Source organism: Phalacrocorax carbo, chromosome 3 (genome assembly GCF_963921805.1).
Source record: "Phalacrocorax carbo chromosome 3, bPhaCar2.1, whole genome shotgun sequence".
NCBI lineage: Eukaryota > Metazoa > Chordata > Aves > Suliformes > Phalacrocoracidae > Phalacrocorax > Phalacrocorax carbo.
Genome location: NC_087515.1, coordinates 101,907,379 through 101,930,591, shown reverse-complemented (window position 1 = coordinate 101,930,591; position 23,213 = coordinate 101,907,379). Strand labels below are relative to the sequence as shown.

The following is a 23,213-nucleotide window of genomic DNA, read 5'->3' as shown; positions in this document are numbered from 1 at the left end:
TATATTTATTTGCTTCTATTAAAATCTTATTATAACAAAAAATGTTAATCATGAAGACCAGACGAGCCTTTACAAATCTGTTGGTTTTATTTTAGGGACATATGTTATTCATATACTTTCTTCCAGTCTTTACCATCCATACTAATGGAATGCCAGCTTAAAAAGTAAAATCTAGGGTAAGAGAAAAATACAGGTATTTTTATGATCTGTGTTTTAACACATCATGTTTAGAACTGAAAAATATCTGTATTTTTAACACTGTATATGAGTACCTACATATTTTGATGGACTACGTGAAGCAGCCTAAAAAGAAATTAAATGAACCAAGCTTAAACATGAGAAGCAATCCCTAAAACAAAATAGACAGGATTTTAGCTGCTTTAAAGTGCTTTCTAATGCAAATATTCTCAAGCAGTTAAGATTGAGGGTCAGGAGCTGATAACTGCTGCAAACTGATGCAAAGACCAATAGGAGCACTCATAGCCTGTCCTCTGCTTTATAACAGTGCCTAACTCATGCTATGATATTTTTAATATTTTAGCTTGAAACAAAAAAAAACTATGATTAACTTAACTATGATTCATAGAATTGTTACATTCAAATAGCCTTAAGTGACATTAACAGTTACAGAGAATGGAAACAAAATCATCTAAATTTGAAAATTTGCTATCAGTGGTACACGTTTTTTCTCCTGTTAGCTTCACATTTACAATATATGACTAAGTTTTTAGTACTCACAGGCTTACCATCTGGACCAGGCTGACCAGGATAACCATGATTCCCAGGCTGCCCAGGGTCACCCTATGGAGAACAATATGTTAACACACAAAAGATATGAAAGAGCATTTTAAAATTGGCACAGAGCAACCTTAACCCTAACATATCCCACAGAACCATGGCTTCAAGCCAGATACCTCTTATTGAGGAGTAATTCCTACAGCAAAAAAGAACTGATCTTGTAACCTCCTCCCCAGGAAAACTCTCCCTAATTTCTTGTGCAGGACTTTGGGAAGTGAGCCCATGCTCAGTTACAGGACAAGTTTGGCCCACCGTCACAAATGCTTTCAAGCTTTTTAACATCTTTTCATCGAATAGATTAAAAAGTCCTTATTAAAACCTTGTTAATCCAGTAGTTCTACTCTGAGGAAAACTCTCACCTGCTTTGGCTGAGTCTAGTTCTTAAAGCAAAACCACTGGAAAGACAGAAGCCAGGATTAAAACCTGTTAAATAGTAAACTCCTCTCCTCACACTTATTGCTGTCTAGAAAAAGATATTCTTTTAGATTTCTTCTTAATAAAGCTTATGACCACATTCAAGGAAAAGTCAGTTCCCCAGACCTCACGCTTATTGGAAGAAAGCAGAAACTTCCTACTCAGTATATCCTCCTAGTGGAAACCGTTCTCTGTTTATTTTACTAACACATTTGATTTCTTGACTTCAGTAAAGCATTTGACACTGTCTCCCATAAAATCCTCATAGACAAGCTAAGGAAGTGTGGGCTGGATGAGAGGACAGTGAGATGGATAGAGAACTGGCTGAATGGCAGAGCTCAGAGGGTTGTGATCAACAGGGCAGAGTCTGGATGGAGGCCTGTCACTAGTGGTGTTCCCCAGGGGCCTGTGCTGGCTCCAGTCCTGTTCAACATATCCATCAATGACCCGGATGATGAGATAGAGTGTCCCCTCAGCAAGTTTGTAGATGATACCAAGCTGGGAGGAGTGGCTGATACACCAGAAGGCTGTGCTGCCATTCAGCGAGACCCAGACAGTATCCTGGGATGCATTAAAAGGAGGGTGGCCGGTCAAGGGAGGTTATCCTCCCCCTCTACTCCACCCTGGTGAGGCCACATCTGGAGTTCTGTGTCCAGTTTTGGGGTCCCCAGTTTAAGAAGGATGGGGAGCTGCTTGAGCAAGTCCAGCGGAGAGCTACCAAGATGATCAGGGCACTGGAGCATCTCCCTTATGAGGAAAGGCTGAGAGACTTGGGTTTGTGCAGCCTGGAGAAGAGAAGGCTGAGGGGGGATTTCATCAATACTTATAAATATCTGAAGGGTGGGTGTCAAGAGGATGGGACCGGCCTCTTTTCAGTGGTGCCCAACAACAGGACAAGAGGCAACGGGCACAAGTTGGAACACAGGAAGTTCCACCTCAATATGAGGAAAAACTTCTTTCCTGTGAGGGTGACAGAGCAGTGGAACAGGCTGCCCAGGGAGGGTGTGGAGTCTCCTTCCCTGGAGACATTCGAAACCCACCTGGATGCATTCCTGTGCCCCCTGCTCTGGGTGTCCCTGCTCAAGCAGGGGGGTTGGACAGGATGATCTCCACAGGTCCCTTCCAACCCCTGCCATTCTGTGATTCTGTGATTCGAGCCCAGCAAAATCCAATATGACTTAATTGATAAAAACATTTTACTTCTACAGAAGCATTAAGCAGATACTGCTTTCTTCAGCCTGAACCATCAACAGACCTGTGGGCCAATTATAAGTGCAGATTTGTTTTCAACTAAATGGGAAAGGATATAGAATAATGCCTCTTTAGAAAAGCATAACAGTTATAATTTGCTAAATTAATAATAGGTTATCCAGAATTATTATTGCCCAAATTAAGAAGTCCAGGTTTGAGATTTAGGCAAAAATAAATTTGCTTTCTAGCATACTACCTAATCTATGAAATTTTATGCCTTTAACCTGAAAAGGTTAAAATATCATTTACTTCTATTTTTAAATTTTTTAATTTAATTATTTTTATTCTACTCCATTAACATCACAAACACAAAATTGAGTTTAAATCTCTACAGCTCCAAAGTCCAGTATTCAGAAGTTACTCAATGCTGTAACTAAGATTACCTATACACTTTTAAACTGGCTTCCTTTTCACTCTTTCTGCAGTGTTTTGAGTTAGGGATCATCTTGTCACCTGTAGTATTCTGTTAGCCCCAAACAAATATTATACTGCAGTGCAACTGAAAGATTGCACTTGAAGCGGGGACCTAAATAAAATTGTATAGGTCACACTAATTCTTACATATCATACTCCTTCATACTTTACAGGATGTTGCTTTCAATTTTTCTTTAAAGATAAGTACTTTCTTTTCTATCTCTTTTTTCTCTATTATGCTGAAGAAGGGGGGAAAAGGTAAAAGACCACAAACGTTCTATTACATGAAATAGTAACGACCTCCATCTTGTGGATTGCAACTCCCTGATTAGAAACCCTTAACCATTATAGTAAAAAGTCCTTTGACTTGAGGCAGCTGCAGCAGACTGTTAACCCCTTATGTAATAAGAGTAGAGTTTTTTTAATAATTTGCTTAATGAAAGACAAGCACTTCGGTGTTTTCTTGTCTACCTTTATAAGGTAAGCTTGTAACTCTGGAAGCACTGCTTAACACAGTTATTGAGAAAGGCACTACAGCAAAATACTAGGGATCTGAGTTTGCCATGTTGGACATCCCAGACTCAAGTCTGCTTCTCATTTTAATCCTTCACCAGCACTGAAGAGAGGTCATCAGAACAGCTAAGGTGGAACTCTCCCAGTAAGCATCTAGTCCATTCTTTAACAAAGAAGGAAAAAAACCTCTCCATTAAAAGATTTTTATTAGCAAACCATTTCATTCTCAAACAACTAATAATGCAAGATCATATGCTGAAGAGTAGGAGGGAGACACAATATTACACCCATGAGCATTTTCCTTAAAAAATAAAAGGTATATTTGTGTTATGAGGAGTTATGGCATCAAAACCTGGCCTTGAGGATCCTAATCACTACACTCATGCACTGGAAACCATAACTAGGAGAACTTGTCTCCTACTTTTTTAATCTGCCTGACTATGACTGGCCCACACAAGATTTATGAAAAAAAAAAAGAGAAAAAAAAATAGTCTTGCACACTCAATAAGACAGAATGGAAACTTACTTTGGGGCCTGGAGGTCCTTGTTTTCCTGGTGGGCATATGCAGGGGGCAGGCGTTGAGCCTACATCACTAGGACCATTCATGCACTACCAAGAGTGAAATCAGCCATCAATACACATGCCAAAAGCATTCAACAAACGTATCATAACATTATATGAAGTTGATTTTCCTGAAGTTGCATAGGTCCTGGCTTTCACTCCTCTGCTCAGCTGGAACTTCTGCTTACCTGAATATTGCCCTCCAACTACTTTGCATGCACGAATTCATCATTTTACCCAAAAGAAAAATAAATAAAAAATTAAATACCAATACTGGGCCGATATCTGAAACTCTATTTGCTTTCCACAAATATTTTGTCATACAGTTTGATAATTCTGTATTTGGCAACACGCAAAACTCTTCTCCTAAACTAATTGATATTCATCATTTGAAGTATGATCAGTTATCAAATATAACTATTTAATTAAAGTTTGGAAAAATAATCTAATAAATACGTATAGCATGATGGCCACAATCAATGGGCATGCTATGGTGTGTAGCAAGCCTGAAAAGAATGTAAAGCCCAAGTCTCCTACCTCCTGGGGATGTGTCCCAACTACAAAGCTACCTGAGGAAAGGCAGAGCTGCTACTGCCAACTCCTACAAGGCACAAGGCCTGGCCCCCAGGGTGCCCACCCTCCAAAGACCATTAGGTGACATCCTCCAAACTATGTTCCCTATACAAACACTGGTAAACACTAAACCTTGGCAGACCACATCACCCTCCAGAGACTTTTTTTTTTTTTTTTTTTTTTGAGGTATTTACTTCCCACCATTGAGACCGTGGGAAACCTCAGTGTTTTACCAAGGCAGGCAAGGGGAGAGCTACTAGATCAAATCCATTTGCCCAAGGTTGGACATCCAAAATTTAGGTGCATCTGTACCAAATCTATATGCTGACATTAGAGTCAATGAATTCTTTTCCACCCAGCAAGTTCTTAGAGCTATGGAAAGGCAAAATTTAAGAACGCAAGATACCAAAAAGGAGGTTTTGCATTTATTATCTAGACCAGTTTCTGTAACATTTCACCTGTATTTCTAAAATAAGGCAGACTTTTTACAATGTTCTCTGAATAGAATTCCTTATCAGGGTCAAATGATTGATCAAAATACAAATCCACATTTCCTTTGCAATGGTACCAAGTGGAGTTACGAGGATGGTTAGGGAAGCTATCATATTAAGCCTTCAAAGAAGCTCCCCTTCAGGGAGCTCCCATTAGTGTGATGCAGGTAACAGCTACCTAACTGTGCATATCCCCATTCACTTTGCAACAGCAGCCAGCCCTGCAAATAAGAGCAACTGAATTGAACCGGGGGAAAAAAAATCAGGCCATTTATTCTAATAAATGTGGATTTCTTCAGAAAACTGATTTTTAATTTGTCTATTGACTAGAATGCAATTAATGGAAATCCAGCACTTTTAAGCTTAGCAAACCTCTGTCCACTTTTCAAAACAAAGTGTATATTCCCTAGAATAATAACAAGTTTATATAAAGTCAAATACTACCTTAAACTGAATTTGAGCAGTTTAGGATTGAGCCTACCTCTCCATTCTGAAACGAGAAGAAACACGTCTTAAGAGTACAGCAGTATTTGTAGTAAGCAAAATCCATTCATTTATAAACACTACCAAAACTAATCACAAATCTAGGGCTGTAACTGTCAAGGAATTACAATTCAAAATTTTAGACTTTCTCAGACTTATATGCAGCTGTTATCAATACATATGAACTTCTAGTCCATTGTGTTTAAGGGTCTTTCAACAGGAGCTACCACTGGCAATTTTTAAAAGGCAAGGGCAAAACCAGAATTAATACTGAACCGTGTAAATATTTACACACTACATTTTTAAATTTGGGTCAAACCTTTTGTCAGGAGTAACTTCTCATAAAAAAAATCCTCTGCTTACTCATTCATGTCAGAGAATGTACCCAAATATTTCTAAAATCTCTGATCTCTGCCTGAATCCAGCATCTGGGAAAACACAGAGCAGCAGAGAGGGAAGGCTGGCTTTTTCTTCCTTTCCTGTGTGACTGCATTAGACTCTGCTATCAGTTGAATTGAGTTTTGCACTATCTGCAACACCATGGAACAATCCATCCCCAAACAGTTCAGCATACCAACAATGAAATTGTCTTAATGGTTTAGTAGCCAGTGTTAGCTGCACTGTGTACAGGAATTTTTTAACGCACACAGTCACCACAGACTTCATAAAACATCTGTGGAGAGAGACAGCTTCCTCTGTATACAGTTGTTATCTTAGACAACCTCTAGAGAAGGTTATCTTTATCCATGGATCACACAGGGAGCTTAAAATTACTATGCAGCTAGGTATCTTTGGGAAAGGGTATGAATTCAGGCTGTAATTAGTATATACAGCCCCTGCTTAGCTCAGGAGCTCTGACACAACCACACTCTGACAGAATACAACCACAAACCACATATTCCTCCTTGGAGATCATTCAACATTTTTGTTTTCTAAAGGAGTCCAGAATTTCATGGGTAAAGTCCAAACTTAATTCACAACAACAGCAAGTGAAACTAAACTGGCAAAAAGCAATCTTTTTGCTTGGACTTCCTGCCAAATCGCAGAGAAAACAAGATATGACTGATTTTTTAGTGTTTCCTTTCTTTATGCATAAATTTTTTTCATTTGTTTACTTTTCATATCCTACTTCTATTTTGTAAAGAGCAAAAAGATATGTGGTGCAGTTAAAGAGCCAAATACTAAATTTACTTCAGGATTTAAAGCTAACTTTGCAAAAGTGTTCCTGAACGCATTAGTTTTTGACACACAGAGTCAGATTTCAGAACAGCTAATAATCCAGCCACCTACTCGTTGCTTAAAGGAAAGCTGTGAGTTTTGAAAAAGCCCTTGTAAAGGTACTGATTGCAACAGACACACTGGCCCCAAATAAGTAAAAGAAAAATAGACTAGCTGGGGGTCTGTGCAAGTCTGACATAAAATAAAATACCTGGATGTCAAAGATTCACAGGTTCTAATGTCAAACTGGCAAAACGGTCCTAATGCTGAACCAAATCACAACACAACGAATATGGGTTTACGCAGTAAGACGCTGGTGTCCAATCATCTTTAGCTCAGTTTGTTTTAGACACCAAACTAAGGAGGATGTTTTAAAGGAACCTGTACATATAAAACAATCTCTTGCTTATATGCTGAGATCGGAGCTGAATGCTTTTGAAAATCTGTCTCAAACTGTGTCATGAATGGTTCCCAAATTTGTTTGCATGTGTTTTACATTTCATTGCATAATTAACTGTGAGTAACAGGGCAAAGAGAAGGTCAAAGGATCCCCATAAGCTTCCTAATTGGGTACAGGAATCATCTTGTCTTATCTGCAACACACTTCATGAAATCTTGGCAACATTTCAGTTAATGGGATATTTAACACAGATGTCAGCATAGATACTTCTGACTGAAAAAGGTGATTTAAAAATATAGGTTTGTTGGTTATGTACAAGAATTTCAGAGATTAAATGACCTGACATGTAGTAATTATATCAGATAAGATAAAAAGTAATATTTGAAGTATTTTACACTGCTGTAACCTAGTAATTTTATTGATTTATAACGTTTAAAATCTTTAACAGAAGATTCTGAGATTCTTCTATAATGCTGACAAATTTCCACCATCAAATATCTAAACTAAAAAAATCTTTTAAAAGATGTTTGTGCAAAAATAAGGCTGAGAACAGACAAGCTCTGGGTCACGTGATATTGCACAGGTAACAAGCATTTGCTTGCACTGAGTCAGCTTTAAACAGTGATTTATAAAAAATGCAACGTATTCCTCAAAAGTTCATCTATCATACTCACAAATCCTGGGATCTCACAGACTGTCTCTCGATTATTTTGCTCCGGGTCACAGTAGATTCGCAGTTTTTGTATATCAAACTATAATTCAAAACATAAAAGACTTTCTTTTAGTGAAAGTGTTAATAGTCTGAAATTAAGTTAAACTATACTTTTCTTAAATTATATCACCCACAAGTTTAAAAAATTAACATATTACTAAAAAGCAAGAGAAAATAGAAGATCTGTGTGTCCACTATGGTTAAAAATTAAAGATGAAGGAACATTTGTAGTCAGGCTACTCATACTGATTAATATGTGCAACCAATTAAACGTTCTGTAACAGAATTATTTAAAGAAAAATAACCAATCCAAGATTTTCTTTTCTAACATAATAGAAATGACCACCCCTAATCCTTGGCAATAAATCCAAACACGCACAGCACGAATTACACTGGCTGCCAACATCATAGGGAAACAAGTTAACAGCAACACAGGCAAAACCAACCTTTTCCTTTTAATGTTAACAGTCCTGGGAAGGTGTTTCTATGCTGACCTGTCTCTACTAGGTGTAAGATTAGTAAGTTTTTGTGAAGCATCAGAAGGCATCCCTGACACTTGAAAGATTTTGGTTTAGGGTTTGGCTGTATAATGTAAAGCTTTAAAAAGCAACCAATAAAAACATTGGCACCAGGTAAGCAAAAAGCTTATGCCATTCTGCTCTGTTGCAATACTCCAGAAAAATGAAACCACTGAAGTCAGTTTTTCTAGTACAATCTATCACAACTGCAAAGAGAAAAAAAAGCCCTGTTAAACTTATGTGAAATTATGGACTATAAATTGGACCAGCTGGAGAAAAAAGCACAGAAAATGGGAGTCTGTTAATACCATGCCTAGTAATCTATGTTTTCAAATCTAAAACATCTACCATTCACAACACTTACACGTGTGCACAGGTTTATCACTGCTATACCAGAAAGGACTTCAGCCGTCCTAATTAAACCAAGAACACTTGCAAAATATCACTAGAAAACCTCTGAATCAGAGCACAGAAAGAGAATGAAAATTCACCAATGAATCTCTGAATAAGATTCTTGAACCATACTTCGTATCCAACTCCAACTGATTTCTTTCTTAAAGGATTTCCAAGTACCTTTTCACTGAAAGGTGGTATGCAGATTCATTCAAATATACCTCTATAATTATAGTTTAAATAAAAATATCCTGGCAAAGTTTCACTGTTAATGCTTTGCAGAATGTGTCACAGTCTGAGAAAGTGGAGAAAGGAAACATTTTTTTCACATTATAGAAATCATCTGGAAATGCAAAATTGCAACCTGAGGCAGATTTTCTACTTTTCTTCTAGTCCACTATCAGAAGAGGATCTTCTACAATTCGACATTCCTAAACTGTTTTCATTTTTATTTTAGATAACATGTCTTCCTAGTAACATTCTTTAACTCAGAAACTGTATTACTGGGAATCTGTAAAAGTCCCATTTCTGCAGTGACTTATGAGAAAAAAAACAAGATACAACAACAACAACAACGAACCACCCTCTAATCCTAGGATGCACAAAACTATAAAAACAGGATAGTCATGCACCAACAGAGAAAACTCATGAGACAATTACAATTCTGAAATCTTTACTTTCCTTGCAATAAGTGCTTGAGGCCCTATCAGAAATCTGTGACAAACATTCAGCAGTTTTCTCAGCGGGGTACTTCAGTATACAGACAATGTTACCACCAGAAATGCTGAGTCACTCACAGGGCATCATCCAAGTTTCCATGTACACTTTTAGAATATGATAATAATAGCACTAAAGCCTGGCTACAAATACATAAAATTCAGGAGTAGCTGAGTAAAGACATCTGAAGAAAATTAATGAAGATGATGCAAAACACTTTAATATATTGTAATAGAAGCAGTAAGGATCATGAAATTAGGGTACAGAAAAAAGCATAGCTTTCAAAATAAAAATAACATCTACTTATGTAAATCAGTATTTCTTAGTATTGTTCCCATTACTATCATCCTAATTAGTAATGTCATTACCATATTGCTATAAATACAAGGAAACAATCTATTTAGCCAACATCTGGAACACTGTCAACGTAATAGTCTTCACCACTGGTCTACACAGCCTTTACCTACACAGTCTGAAATTTTAACCAGCTTTTTGGTGTCTGCATAGAGCTGAAGGCAAAAGGCCTTCAACGTTCCTCAGGATAGAGGAGAACCTTGGTTTTCGGGGGCGGGGGGAGGGTGGGCATTCCAGCACAGCAGAATCAAACAGCGGCAGTTTGAGTATCAAATATTTGCAGTACAACAGAAACAGAGTTGATACGCTCTGTACTTTCATGACAGCTAGTGATGAGAAAGGAAATTTTTTAAAATTTTGTTCTCTCCCTCTTTTACGAGCATAACCCGTACACTGACGGAAGGAAATTATATGCGAGTGTCAAGCACAGAGGAAATCCCTTGCTTTAAGACAGTGTTTCCCAAATTCTGGTGACCACGTTGCTTTACATTTGTGTTTCAGCAAAAACAAATACCTCCTGAAGTCAGTGAGACCAATTAAGCACCCACCAAACAGGATATATCAGTTGTGCTGAGTCCTCCTGACCATTAATGTTCCCTCTTAACTATTTAAATTTAAATTTCAGCCTAGTATAAATTAGAAGAGCAAGTTCAAGAAAAAAGAAGGTGCCAATGCAATGTTAACCTGCAGTAGAATTTCTGAATCATTGTGGTTTTAGCATATACTTACCTGTACAGTTTCCTCCTTTCCAGAATACTTTCCTATTTGGGTTAGGCCACTGATGTAAATACCTAAAACAGGATGTAATGGCTTCGTTTCAATTTCTTGGTCATCTATATACAAAGTTGCGAAGTCTTCTGTTACTAAGAGACGAATTTGATGCCAGCCTTCATCAAACAATTGCTAAGAAAAGTGAAGAAAACAGAATAGTTTAAAACAAAGTATCTTCAATTTAAATTTAAATAACAAAAAAACCTGTATTTCAACACTTAAACTACTGTTAAAGTGTTGATGATCAATGTTCCAGGTTTTGTAATACAAAAAATTGTAAACTCTATCAGCAAAAAAGTATTTGCCAAGTAATATTACAATTGAGAAGATAATATTTAGTAATAATCCCTATTTCAGAACTATTTTATAACTCACATAGACTTTTTTTTCAGTCTACGATTCTGAACATGCTCATATTTGAATTTGTTAAATATATGAAGCCCAAGGACTTTTTTTTCAGCAGTGGTATAGTGTCTCAAACACTTCAGATCTTAAATCATGGTGAAAACAAATGGGTACTTGAGGATACTTGAAGTCTTTCTACTTAATCTATTATGAAAAAAAATCTTAAAGGCAACGTGATATTGGCAGAAAGAATCACAATATTGCAATGAATAAACCAAATATTACATTCATCACCTCACAAAACCTCAGGTTTCTAAAGCTTAAGTTTTAGTTTAAACAAATGGTATAGTTCTACAAGTAATAGAAAATGAGAGATACCTTTAAAGTAGTATTTATCATCTCACCTACTTTAGAAATTAAACTCAACATGGTAGGAAATGCCTCCTTCTTTAGCCTATCCATTAATTTCAAAAACAATCTACCTCTTCAGCCTAGCCCAGACTAGATGCTTATCTTTAATATAGCTAAATTTAATACAGAGTAATCCCACACTAAATTGGTATATGTAAGAGTAAACTGAAACATACATGTTTCAGTATGTTATGTATCTTTGTTACCTTTTGTAGACATAAACAGAAATTAAGCTTACTTCACTTAATAGTATTCACCCTTAGATAGCACCTCTGTTTCTATTGTAATTCCAGTTGTAGATCAGGTTTTATTTATTTATTTACAATGGCTCTTGTTACAAGATAAAATAAACAACAGGTCAGAATATATAATATTTCTATTTTCCTGAGTAAAAGTGATAAATTGTCATAAAGGTTTATTAAACAAAATGGTTCATTAAAAGCATACTGCCATTTATAGTGTGTTTAGAGATACACAGCTCTAAAAAGGGCATAAAATTATTATTATCCATAATAGCAATACAAGCATGGAGAAGCACAAAAGGAAAAAAAGCAGAAGTCTTCCTTTCATGGTGAAGTTCATGGATACCTGAGACTGCAGGAATAAGACTGATTTGTCACTGTAGCTGCCAGAAACCATTAAATACAAATTTTCAAATTGACTTGAAACTGAATTTTCTAACAACCTCCAGTAAATCAAGTTTAACACTGCTTCTTACAAACAAAACAAAAAAAATCCCCTACAATTAGTCATTAGAAGGCAGAAGAAATTTGGAAAGAAACAGTAAAATTCTCCATCCAATAACAGAAGAATAAAATACCTCTCCCTAGCAAAATCTTAGTAGTTAAGACCTTCTGTTGGATAGGAGTCCTTCCTTATCTGAGGATTTATACTTCAAATTCCTTCAGCCTGATTTAGAGTAAGGATTCGAATGCAGGCCATCACTTCCCAGAAAAGTTGAACCCACTTGGCTGTTAAGCACTCCAGCAGTAAATCTTTCCCACTCTTTGTCCGCTGAAGCATCCCACTTTGTTCACTTTAGTAATACTCCCTGTGGTAGGAATGGGAATTTCTGGGCTGCATATTCCTATACTGCTATAAATGCAAGAGCAGAGTCACTCAATCTCCCTCCCTCTGTCTCACCTGCAACCGAGATAATCTTTCTTACAAGAGTTGAATACTTCACTGGAAATTACTGAAGCAAGATTGAAAGAGAACCTTCAGACTACGCTAGAAGACAATAAAATTGGTTGCACAAAGAGGGAGTCCCTTCAGGGAGAAAAATAAGTAGCTGAAAGGAATTTTTATTCAACAGAGAACTAGATAAATGCAGATTGAACTCTCATTTTGAAAGCTGCTATTTACTCTTCTGGAAAAGAAAGTAACTTCTGTCATGATGTATTTTCAAGGAATTTAGACACTTAACAAAAGCTCTCTCTAAAAATGGACTATTTCCGTTCACATTTTCTAGTATCCGTATCACAGGCAGAAAATACTTTCCAGCATATGTTAGGCAAAGAGCTGTGTGAAAAATGTCTCTGCGACCTTCACAATTACCTGCTGAAAACTACTGAGGAGAACACACCTGCAAAGCATTTACAGTGATGATCACTGTGGGCACTCTGGAAACATGGGTAAAGTACCCTCCATCTATTTTTAAATGCCTAAGCAGCCAAAAATAAGACCACCCATTTTAAAAAAACATAACGGGCAAAAGAATAATGTGTACTTAAATGAGTATTCTAGCAGGATGATGACCTACTCCTTACCTTTACACGAGGTGCAACAAAAGTAATAACTTGTGTGCCATTTATTAAACTTGTCGTAGTGAATGATAATGTTTTCTCTTCTCCATTAATAGTGACTGCTATCTGTGGTCTCTTATCCAGACTTAGAATTCTCCACAAATCCCACGTCTTTTTTACTTTAAATCTTTGAGTGGAGACAAACACATAGGATGGAGGCAGACCTTCTGGAAACACATTCCTAAATAAGGGGTAAAGGCGTAAAAAAAAGACAGTACTTGAATATTTATATAAATCTTAAAATAAGTCTCTCTCACTTTAAGTAAACAAAAAATTTTTACTAAATGTAAAAGTGTATTTATAAATTTAAATACCTTGTCAATTCTGACAGGTCAACACGTGAGGTTACTTCATAAGCTTTTGCATTAGTGGTTGGTATTTGAATTCTCTTTTTAACCTTTTTCTTCACACCTAATCCTAAAAGAATGTCAAATCCTTTTTCATCTCGAGCTGCCACTGGAATTCTTGTTGGACAAACAGATTCTGCAAAGTAATAAATGTAAATATAGCTCAAAATATGACATAAAACTTTCAAAAAGTAACCTCCCACCTACCTATTTTTTTGTAGCTGCCTTTCAAAAAATAAGAGAATGAGAACTGCCATTTAAGTATAACATGAGAGAAGTGACATGCAGAATCCTCAAAGACATAGTGAGAATACTGAGATGTCATATTTTACCACAATTACATTCACATGATATTTTGAATTGTCACTAATTGAAGTTAAAAGATATTACAGCATCTGACTAATAAAAATACTGAATTTAATTTCTAAAATTGTATGGTTTCAAAATGCTACAAAATTATAGATGCTAATTTCCACGATGTACTAACAATTTGAATTAATCCAGCATCCCTCCCGGCTATAAAATCAGATTGAAAATGGACAAAGGTAGAATTATCTACAACTATTTTTTTCACCTTCTTTTGCTTGAAATGGACTCTGGTCTGTTTTGTCTGTTACACTGAAATCTTCTTGAAGCTATTCTCACTGGACAAATATCGTGTGATATATTTTCTGTGGGAACTAAAGTTAGCTGAATGTTATGTCTGTTTAACTCTCTTCACACAAAAATAATACGAGGCAGTGGACCTGAAGTTGTCCAAAAAAAAGGTGAGATAGCAGAGTGAAATTTAATGCTAAAGCCAACATTGTATTAGAGTAATAAATCAATAAAAAGAAAGCAAACAAGTTTTTGTGTTATTAAAATTATGCTGAACTATTTACAACAAATACATTTTCATCATTCATTTCCTATTGTTTCTTCAGAAAAGCATCAGTTCATAGAAAGGGAAGAGGTTAGGAATATGTTCCAAAGAAGGAGCAGAGAGTTCTCTCATCTCTATCTGGACCAGCCACATGCTGGAAAACTCATGTTTCTGTGCCAGGGAATTATCAGCTCCAAGGTCTAGGCTGGCTTCTTTTTATCATATGAGCAACCCTGCATGGCTTCTCTTTTTAACCAACTTGAGGGCAGTCAGAAGCTACCCCATTCTGGTGTACTATATATATACGTAGAACACCATTCTGGTGTACTACTATATATATACCCTTCCTGGGGAGGCAAGATATATAACCTCTAAGAAAATTCAGCTACGTGTCTGCACAAACTACCTATGGTGGGAAAGGACATGCCACAGGTACTTGGGGCAGCAGCAAGAAGCCACGTACATTCCCCTTAGTTTTCTTTTCCTCCCCACAGCAAAATGTCACCTGGCTCCCAAATTAAAAATATATTAAAGTTATCTGTCTGGTTCTACAAGAAAGAATTGCAGGAACTCTCTGCCTACACAACACAACTTAACTTTCCTTCTCACTCTTCTCAAAGCACAGATGCAGGAGTTAAGTCAACATACTTATGGTATTAAGTAAGAGTAATAACACTGTTTTTTCAGGTTTCTTCACTGTGCATTGTTATCCTGGAAATGTTTTCTAAACTCATTTATTCCAAGGCTGAATAACCATCATACTGCCATTAATACAGATTACAGGTAACCATATACAGTGATAAGAAAATGAACACAAGAATCTCTTATCAGTTACAGTATTAGAAATTTGGTGTGAAATCCAAAAATAAATGCAGAAATAGTGTAACTTTATGTGAGAGGGCCATTATTCTGGATCAATGCCAAAGTAACTCTTCCAAACCAAGCCAATACAAATTAAGCATGTGTAAAATACACATTGAGAAACTATTCTTTATTTCCAATGGCACATTGAAGAACTACATAAAAACATTCCCAGTAAGGTAGATCTTTTTTGGGTTTTCTAGATCATCTTCTGTCAGGACTATTTAGATAACTAAATGAGCCATTACAGAGGATGCAGAAGTCAGTGGCAAAATTAAGAACTGTCTTGCACGGGAAACAGGGTTGTGTTTCTAGTCCATAGTACCAGTCACAGCACCTCCCTAGCCTGTACTGAAATCTTGTTCCCTTTTAGTGTTTTTATACATTTTTTCAGAGACTTTATTTTTCCTTCCTGAAGCATGAAATAACTTTTTGATGTTAAATCCCATTATCTAGCACAAAGGAACTTTCCCTAGCATCCTCCAGACATACTTCTGAGGTCTGCATTATTGTTTTTAAATGCATTCCTGAAACACAATCTTTTCTGTATTTTTGCTTGAGAATATTAATACTACAGGAACATTTGACTTCCAGAATAAATATTAAATATTCTTTAAATATCTGGGGACTCTTTTAGCCATGTTGTCCTTTCTGGATGACAGATTCAGCAGGTTTTTTTACCCTGCCGTACTGTAAAACAAACACTAGATTTCCCAAAACCCCTCCATCTGCAAGGTTGGTTGTACCTGCTACATGAACCACCAAAACTCAGCCTCTTTTCTACAGAAAGGAAATACTGCCCCTATGTTCTTATATCTATGTTCACATAATAATGAAGTTTAAAACACCATAGTGTAAAGACTAGCATTTTTTTAGACATCAAAACCAAGACAATCAAGAGAGAATTGCAAAATTTTCGGGCAGTTTCGTGTGGTTGATCACAGCCAAATCATTGCTGCTTTGCCCTCATGGAACTTCCTCACCCAGAGTCAAAGTGAATCTTAACAACATGAATAAATTAATCCACCACTCAGATCTAAAATTTCCAGTTTCCTAGTCTTTCAGTTCACCTGCTAAAGACATTGCAGTTAGAAATGAGGCTGCCAACTGGCTCTGATCCCTCTTTGAGAGAAGCATCTCGATGCTAACGCGAGGGAAGAGCACAACATACGAGAGTGGAAGCAAAGGGTCACTTAAAGTAAAACAGTAAGCACACTTTTGTATACATAGTCAATATTCGCAGATTACTGCTGAAAGAGTCATGTTAAATATTGCACCTGAACTTTAAGGGATGCCAGTTAACTTAATTCTGAAAGCAGAAAATCCATCTTGATGAAATATGATGTCACTTCTTCTAAACTTTAGTTAAAGAAAATATTGTGTTTATTTTGGGCAATTTCTCCCTGTGTGAAGTTTTATTAAAGAATTTAGCTGCACTTAGCGGATTTAATTTTTGGACTGACCACCTCACTACATCAGCCACAAGGAATTATTATGATTTTCATAAGTGTATCAAGAAATAAACACTATTATCCTCAACATAAGTATCACCATATTCTTGCAATGAAGTCCATACTCAAAGTGAGAGCACATGAAAACTACTTTTCATTCTTACTAAGTGCAGAAATATGGTACAACTTAAATATGAGCTGCATCAATTCTTGGTAATAAAACATGTACAAAATAGCACTGAAAAATAGTCACTGTTTAACAGAGTCCTTCTGAGCAATAGAAACAATTTGCTACCCTTTTTTATATAAATGGGAAAGCCATTGTTTTACAAAGGTATCAGAAAACTCAATGCAGTAATGCTGGTAGCATTCTAAAGCTAAAAGGTCATTTTACAATGTTGGTCTTGCCTAATTCTTCCATAAAATCCTTCTAAAGAAGATCCTAATAGCTTGTTACAATTCCAGGCACTTTTGCCAAGAGTCCTTCTGTGTTTTTCAACACATACTGGTGGAAGAACTCCAGTTTGTAATGATAGGCTACCCTCTCCACTGTCAAGAAGAAATGCTAGATAGTAGGTGAGTATCAGCCACACCTAGGAAAAGGATAAAGTAAGCCCTACATTCTCAGCACTATGAGGATTGCTCAAGTATTTTAGGGTTTCTGAACTTCATCGATGCAAAATTTGGGGGCTCAAGGCAACATGCTACATACTGAAATTAACCCCATACTGTGATAAAGCACCATCTGTTTCCCAAATATACCTCTTTGTTTAATGGAGAAAATAAAATTTTGGGAGTATTTTCCAGAAACAAGATCAAAATGAAAGAACACCACAGAAAAGATTATCAGGTGCCTTAGGTTATATTGATCATACATTCTGTTTGTGAAATAAAGAAATATGGGTACAAAGCTACATTCTGCCCACCTAAAGTATTTGATAATCAATAACTTACCTTCACAGAGCTTCTGTTTTATAACTTCTTTAATTCTTGATATTGCAATATAATCTTCAACATAAAATACATAAGTTGATGAAGGCTTGTTAGCAATAGCTTTGAGTTCATCTTCCTCAATTTCTGAGCCAACACCAATAGCAAACAAGGTGATTTTATTTTTCCTTGCTTCTGCTGCTACGTCTTTGACTTCATCTTGGGACTTCCCATCAGTGAGAACAACTGCTATTTTTGTTAAAAACCTTGAAGATTTTGCAAAAAGATGGTCAAAGGCAAACTGAATAGCTCTTCCTGTTCTTGTATTTCCTCCCAAATAGTGTATGGACTCCATTTCCCTGATGAGGTTCTCGGTGGATTCATGAGTTCCAAGGGGAATTTCAAGTACAGGGTAATCGCTGTACTGGACAACTCCAACTTGAATAAACTTTGGCCCTATGTCAAAATTTCTTGTAATATTGACAAGCCAGCTTTTGATTATTTCGAAGTTTTCTGGGCCAACACTGTAAGAGCCATCTAAGATAAAAACTAAATCCGCTGGAGCAGTTCTGCAACCTAAAAAAAGAATAAAAATTAAAACAAATATTTTCATGAACTCTTTCACTTTCTTCTCCCAAAAGAAATATTTTTCACATCAATTACTGTTTGTATTATAATCTTTATTGACAAATACATTCCATTCTTTAAAAATCAGCTGAGTTTATCGGAGAAAACAAGATTGTTTCTGTAAGCCACGCAGATCCAACCTGGTATCTGAAAATGATACCATTTTCCGTTTTTTACATTATCACCAGAAGCGACTATGAAAAATTCTGGAATTCATATCCTTAGCTGGCAATTGCATTTGATGCAATCAGCAGAGAGGAATATGTTTTGGTTTTTTCCACACCTCTTCATCTGCAGAGATGATAAACATAAAAATTCATTTTTGTTAGCAAACCAAGCACACTGCAGAGGAAGTCTGAATACTGCAGAATTCAGCAGTAGTATCAAATCCTTTTACAAATCTGCTGACACTGCTACATGGAACTTATAAAACTAGTTATTATAAAATCCTGAGTCTCAACTGAATATTGCTGGTAGCATATTCATCTGGAGTACTGTGTCCAGTTTTGGGGTCCCCAGTTTAAGCAAGATGGGGAGCTGCTTGAGCAAGTCCAGCAGAGAGCTACCAAGATGATCAGGGCACTGGAGCATCTCCCTTATGAGGAAAGGCTGACAGACTTGGGTTTGTGCAGCCTGGAGAAGAGAAGGCTGAGGGGGGATTTCATCAATACTTATAAATATCTGAAGGGTGGGTGTCAAGAGGATGGGACCGGCCTCTTTTCAGTGGTGCCCAATGACAGGACAAGAGGCAACGGGCACAAGTTGGAACACAGGAAGTTCCACTTAAACATGAGGAAAAACTTCTTTCCTGTGAGGGTGACAGAGCAGTGGAACAGGCTGCCCAGGGAGGTTGCAGAGTCTCCTTTCCTGGAGACATTCAAAACCCGCCTGGATGTGTTCCTGTGCCCCCTGCTCTAGGTGTGCCTGCTCAAGCAGGGGGGTTGGACAAGATGATCTCCAGAGGTCCCTTCCAACCTCTACCATTCTGTGATTCTGTGATATTCTGATTTTAGCAGCAGAAAAATGCTCAGTGAACAAGCTCAACCTTCAGAATATAGGATCACATAAGTATTTAACAAATATAATGTAACTGCATTATGACTTAGGCATGATTCAGCTCTCCTAGTTGTAGTCACTTATAAATGGAGCTTTTAAACTGAATTGCCAGCTACAGGCCATGGACTGACACAAGGATTTCTATAGGACAGTCCTATCCATCTTATATGCACATCCTTAGATGGAGGGAAACTCTCTAGAGGAAAGAATCACCTTCCATTGACTGTGAAAGAGCTTAGATAATTGACAGAAGGTGCCAAGGAGATGGCCAAAACCAGGAGAGATTATTTTGATCCCATGCTACATGGGCTCATGGGGGTTGCTGTGTATTACCATGCTTTCTGTTTTGTGAAAGACTGCAGCTCCACCACAGGAACAAGAGTTTTGCCTTGTCCTAACATCTGCCTATGGACACTTCTGGTCAGGTCAAGATTTCACTTTCCTTGAAAGCAAGTGAGCACACTCTGCTGGAGAGATGCTTTTGCAATGCAGGTGGTGGTGAAAAGACATTGGGAAAAGGAGTAAGGGGCAAGCAGAGTGCAACATTCTGTGGTCCAGGGATATGAATCACAGGGTAATTTCAGTCGGAAAGGACTTTGGACATCATTGGACCCTGCTGAAAGCAGGCCCAGCTTAGAGCAGGTAGACTGAAAAAAATATATGACTTTCTAGAGCCTGAAGGGAATTTAATGGAGTTTGTTGTAAATTACTGAAAACTGCTGGATTGAGAACAAAACTGGAGGAAGAACACCCACCCTGAAAGTACCCTTCTGGCCAGAGGAACGTTTTCCACACTCTTTATTCACCACTTTGTCTTTCAAAAAGCTACCTTGCTTTAACTTTTTGTTTTCCATAAACCAGATTTAGAATATAAAACTTGGTTTGGTGGGGCTTGAGATGCTAGTTTTGCAGAATATGCGAGAAGGTCTGTCCCAGAGCTGGGGTTATCTCACCTTCCTCTCACAGAACCTTTACTTTTCTTATTTAGTTTCTTACAACATTAAGCTATTCAAAACATGACTTTGAAGAAATGAAGATATAAATACTCAAGAGAAGTTTAAATCAAGACTGGAGCTTTAGAGTTCTATCTGCCCCCTTGGCACTTCCAAGACACAAAAAGGAATAAAGATATTCCCTTCCTAAAGAAGGAATAAGATATTTTAGTTACTTATCGTATATTATAGGATTTTCACTAGGAAAATTATACTGGAAAAAAATTGCCATCAACAGAAGTGTATATGTGGACCTGAAAATGAATACTATAAATTCAAGGCATGCCTTGAGGTTTCCCTTACTCGAAATATAAAAATTAAGACTTACTTGCTCTTGTTTCCCCATCTTCAGCTGAGATGTAATCACGAAGTAGCAGAATTAATAGCATCTGAAAAAATGCTACAATCTGTGCCATGTGTATTGTATTTTCAAAGTCTTGAGATTAAACTAGATGGGGAAGAAATGAAAAGAAAATACAGTGTTATTATATTACAAAATAAATCCAAACTTCTGTGTTTTAAAACCTGTGCATGAGGAACAACTTTGAATTGAATCTACAAGCCCAGATCTAAGGCCAGCCTGCAATGGACCACACACCCAAAAAGTGTCCATCAGGCATATAAGCCCAAACTGGAGATTCTAAACTCAACAACACTTACCAGCCTTTCTGTGGAAGCTCAGTTTTCCCCAAGGCACATTTATATACGTCTCCTGCTAGGTACATACATGAGTAGGTTATATTCCCATTCCCAGTCCCACTTGTCCAACCACTATCCCACTCTGCAGCCATTATCCAAAGACTTGACAGCTACTGCTCAAAAATATGGCAAGTGTTTATGTATCAGGTACTGGTGGGGAGCTGTTACTTCAGTCTCAACCCACACACCTGTCTCATTTGTTATCATGGTCTCTGACTTATATCCCCAAAAGGGTCCTAAAGGAAACATGCAATTTTGGTCTCATGTTGCTGTTATAAATATTATTTGACAAATTCACTTAAATAAAGCCATATTTATTACTTATGTTTACTGCAAAAAGATAGAATTAAAATGGGAAAAGATACATATTTGGAGTACTGTATCAGAGACATCCATTTCAAGACTCTGAAAAAGAAAAAATTATACTGAATCTCTTTTGTATTCTGTCTTCTTATCCTCCAATGCAAAATGCAATTTTTCCAACTACATTTTATCCACACATTTTATACAGAACATGAACACCCTGACAGAAAAGGGGAATATTAACTGCTGGTCTGAGGAAGTGCATGCATTTGTGACTGAAAACTGGCACGGGTTGCCTAGAGAGGCTGAGGAGTTTCAATCCTTGGAGATACTCAAAAGCCTTCTGGACATGGTCCTGGGCAACTGGCTCTAAGATTTGGACCAGATGACCTTCAGAGGTCCCTTTCAACCTCAACCATTCTGTGACCCTTTGATTTCTACTAAACTATGTAAAGTGGTACATGTTCATGTAAGCAGAGATTTGTTTAATCACATTATAAATATAACAGAGGATAGAATTCTACAATACCTTAAATCTATCTTTGTGTATTTTAACTTAAGCTTTTTTTTTCGCACTGAGTTATCTGGTTTGCTTTCAGAACAACATTGTCTTTGCACTGCTCAGTAATTGGCCAACAAACCTACTGCTTTTAAATTTTCCCATATTTATGAGAAAATCTCTAAACCATTAAAAAAAAAAAAAAAGCGGCTAAATTCAGGACTAATTTTCAGTAGCAGTTCAGGGCCAAGTCATTACACTACCCTTCAGCGTCACTAATTTCAGTATTTTACATCTAGCCGGGAGACTAAATATTCCTCTTCTCTCTACAGGCTTTCCTTTGTCAGTCATGTTAGTCTTTATCTATTACACACTAGTTTATCACTAACATTCTTGGTGCTGTTTTCAGCCCCTTTCCTAGAATTTAAATGCCTTCCTTGAATAAGGCCAAGACTCCTTCCCTTTTCATATCTTTTTCTTCTAGTCATAAACCTTTACATATGCCCACTCCAAAATGACCTACACACTCACCTAGAAGGTCAAATATAAATGAAAGTATTTATTACACAACAAAATTTAAAGTCAATATATTTGGGGGGGTGAGGATGAAAGCTGTATTTTTCCTTTTTATATTGCTAATCTTTAATTTTGAACTCTTCAGGGTAGACAAGGTGTCCACCACACCACCAGTAATAAGGGACTGGCAGATGTTCTGAAACTTCTGTAGTGCTGGAAAATACTATTCTCCAAAAACACCCCAAAACACAATTCAGCATGCCTATTGCAAGTGTCTCGTAGGAGAAGGAATAGCTAAATGGAAAAAAGTAACCGTTTTCTTTTCTAAGACTCGTCAAGGAAATAAATTGAAGATAATGCCATTTAATCACTGTAACATACCGAGCAGCCAGTAAGCTGTTATCTGCAATAAAATTCTACAACAATTAAACATAGACCTTTCTCTCTAAAGATGTTGTGCTGGTTTTGGCTGATTGGGGGTTAATTCTCCTCACCGTGACGGGGCAGCTGCCTTTCCAGCTTCCCGCGCTGTGCCGCGTGGCGGGGGGGGGGGGGGGCTGGAGGGGCGGGGCCATGGCGGGGGCGGCTGACCCCGACTGGCCAATGGCAGGTTCATTCCATACCACGTGACACCGTGACCAGTATAAGGGGGGGGCATCTGTGGCTCGGGAGTGGCGGGTGGCTGCGGCGCGGGCAGTTTGTTCCGATGGTCCGTTCCCCCTCTCCCCTCCCTTCCCCCCTCCCCCGGGGCTTTGCGCCTCTCGTTGTTCTCCTTTACATTGCATTTCTGTTGTTGTTTCTTTTAATTTTAATTATTAAACTGTTTTTATCCCAACCCACGAGCGTTACCCTTCTGATTCTCTCCCCCATCTACCGGTGGGGGAGGGAGCGAGAGGCTGTGTGGGGCTGAGCTGCCGCTAAACCACG

The 23,213-nt window shown here is 37.4% G+C and overlaps 1 protein-coding gene across 1 annotated transcript in view; it reads right to left on the bottom strand.

The window, feature by feature from the left end:
- The window catches only part of COL21A1 (collagen type XXI alpha 1 chain), a 114,259-nt gene that overhangs the window by 62,326 nt on the left and 28,720 nt on the right, over window positions 1-23,213 (bottom strand). Inside the window, exons 2-10 of the mRNA XM_064447881.1 lie at window positions 20,598-20,717; window positions 17,619-18,170; window positions 13,458-13,626; window positions 13,108-13,324; window positions 10,541-10,714; window positions 7,792-7,869; window positions 5,498-5,506; window positions 3,917-4,000; window positions 739-801 (exon numbers count right to left, since the gene is read on the bottom strand). Coding sequence (XP_064303951.1) covers window positions 739-801; window positions 3,917-4,000; window positions 5,498-5,506; window positions 7,792-7,869; window positions 10,541-10,714; window positions 13,108-13,324; window positions 13,458-13,626; window positions 17,619-18,170; window positions 20,598-20,685 — 1,434 coding nt within the window. The 5' untranslated portion in view covers window positions 20,686-20,717. The remainder of the gene's footprint in view (window positions 1-738; window positions 802-3,916; window positions 4,001-5,497; window positions 5,507-7,791; window positions 7,870-10,540; window positions 10,715-13,107; window positions 13,325-13,457; window positions 13,627-17,618; window positions 18,171-20,597; window positions 20,718-23,213) is intronic.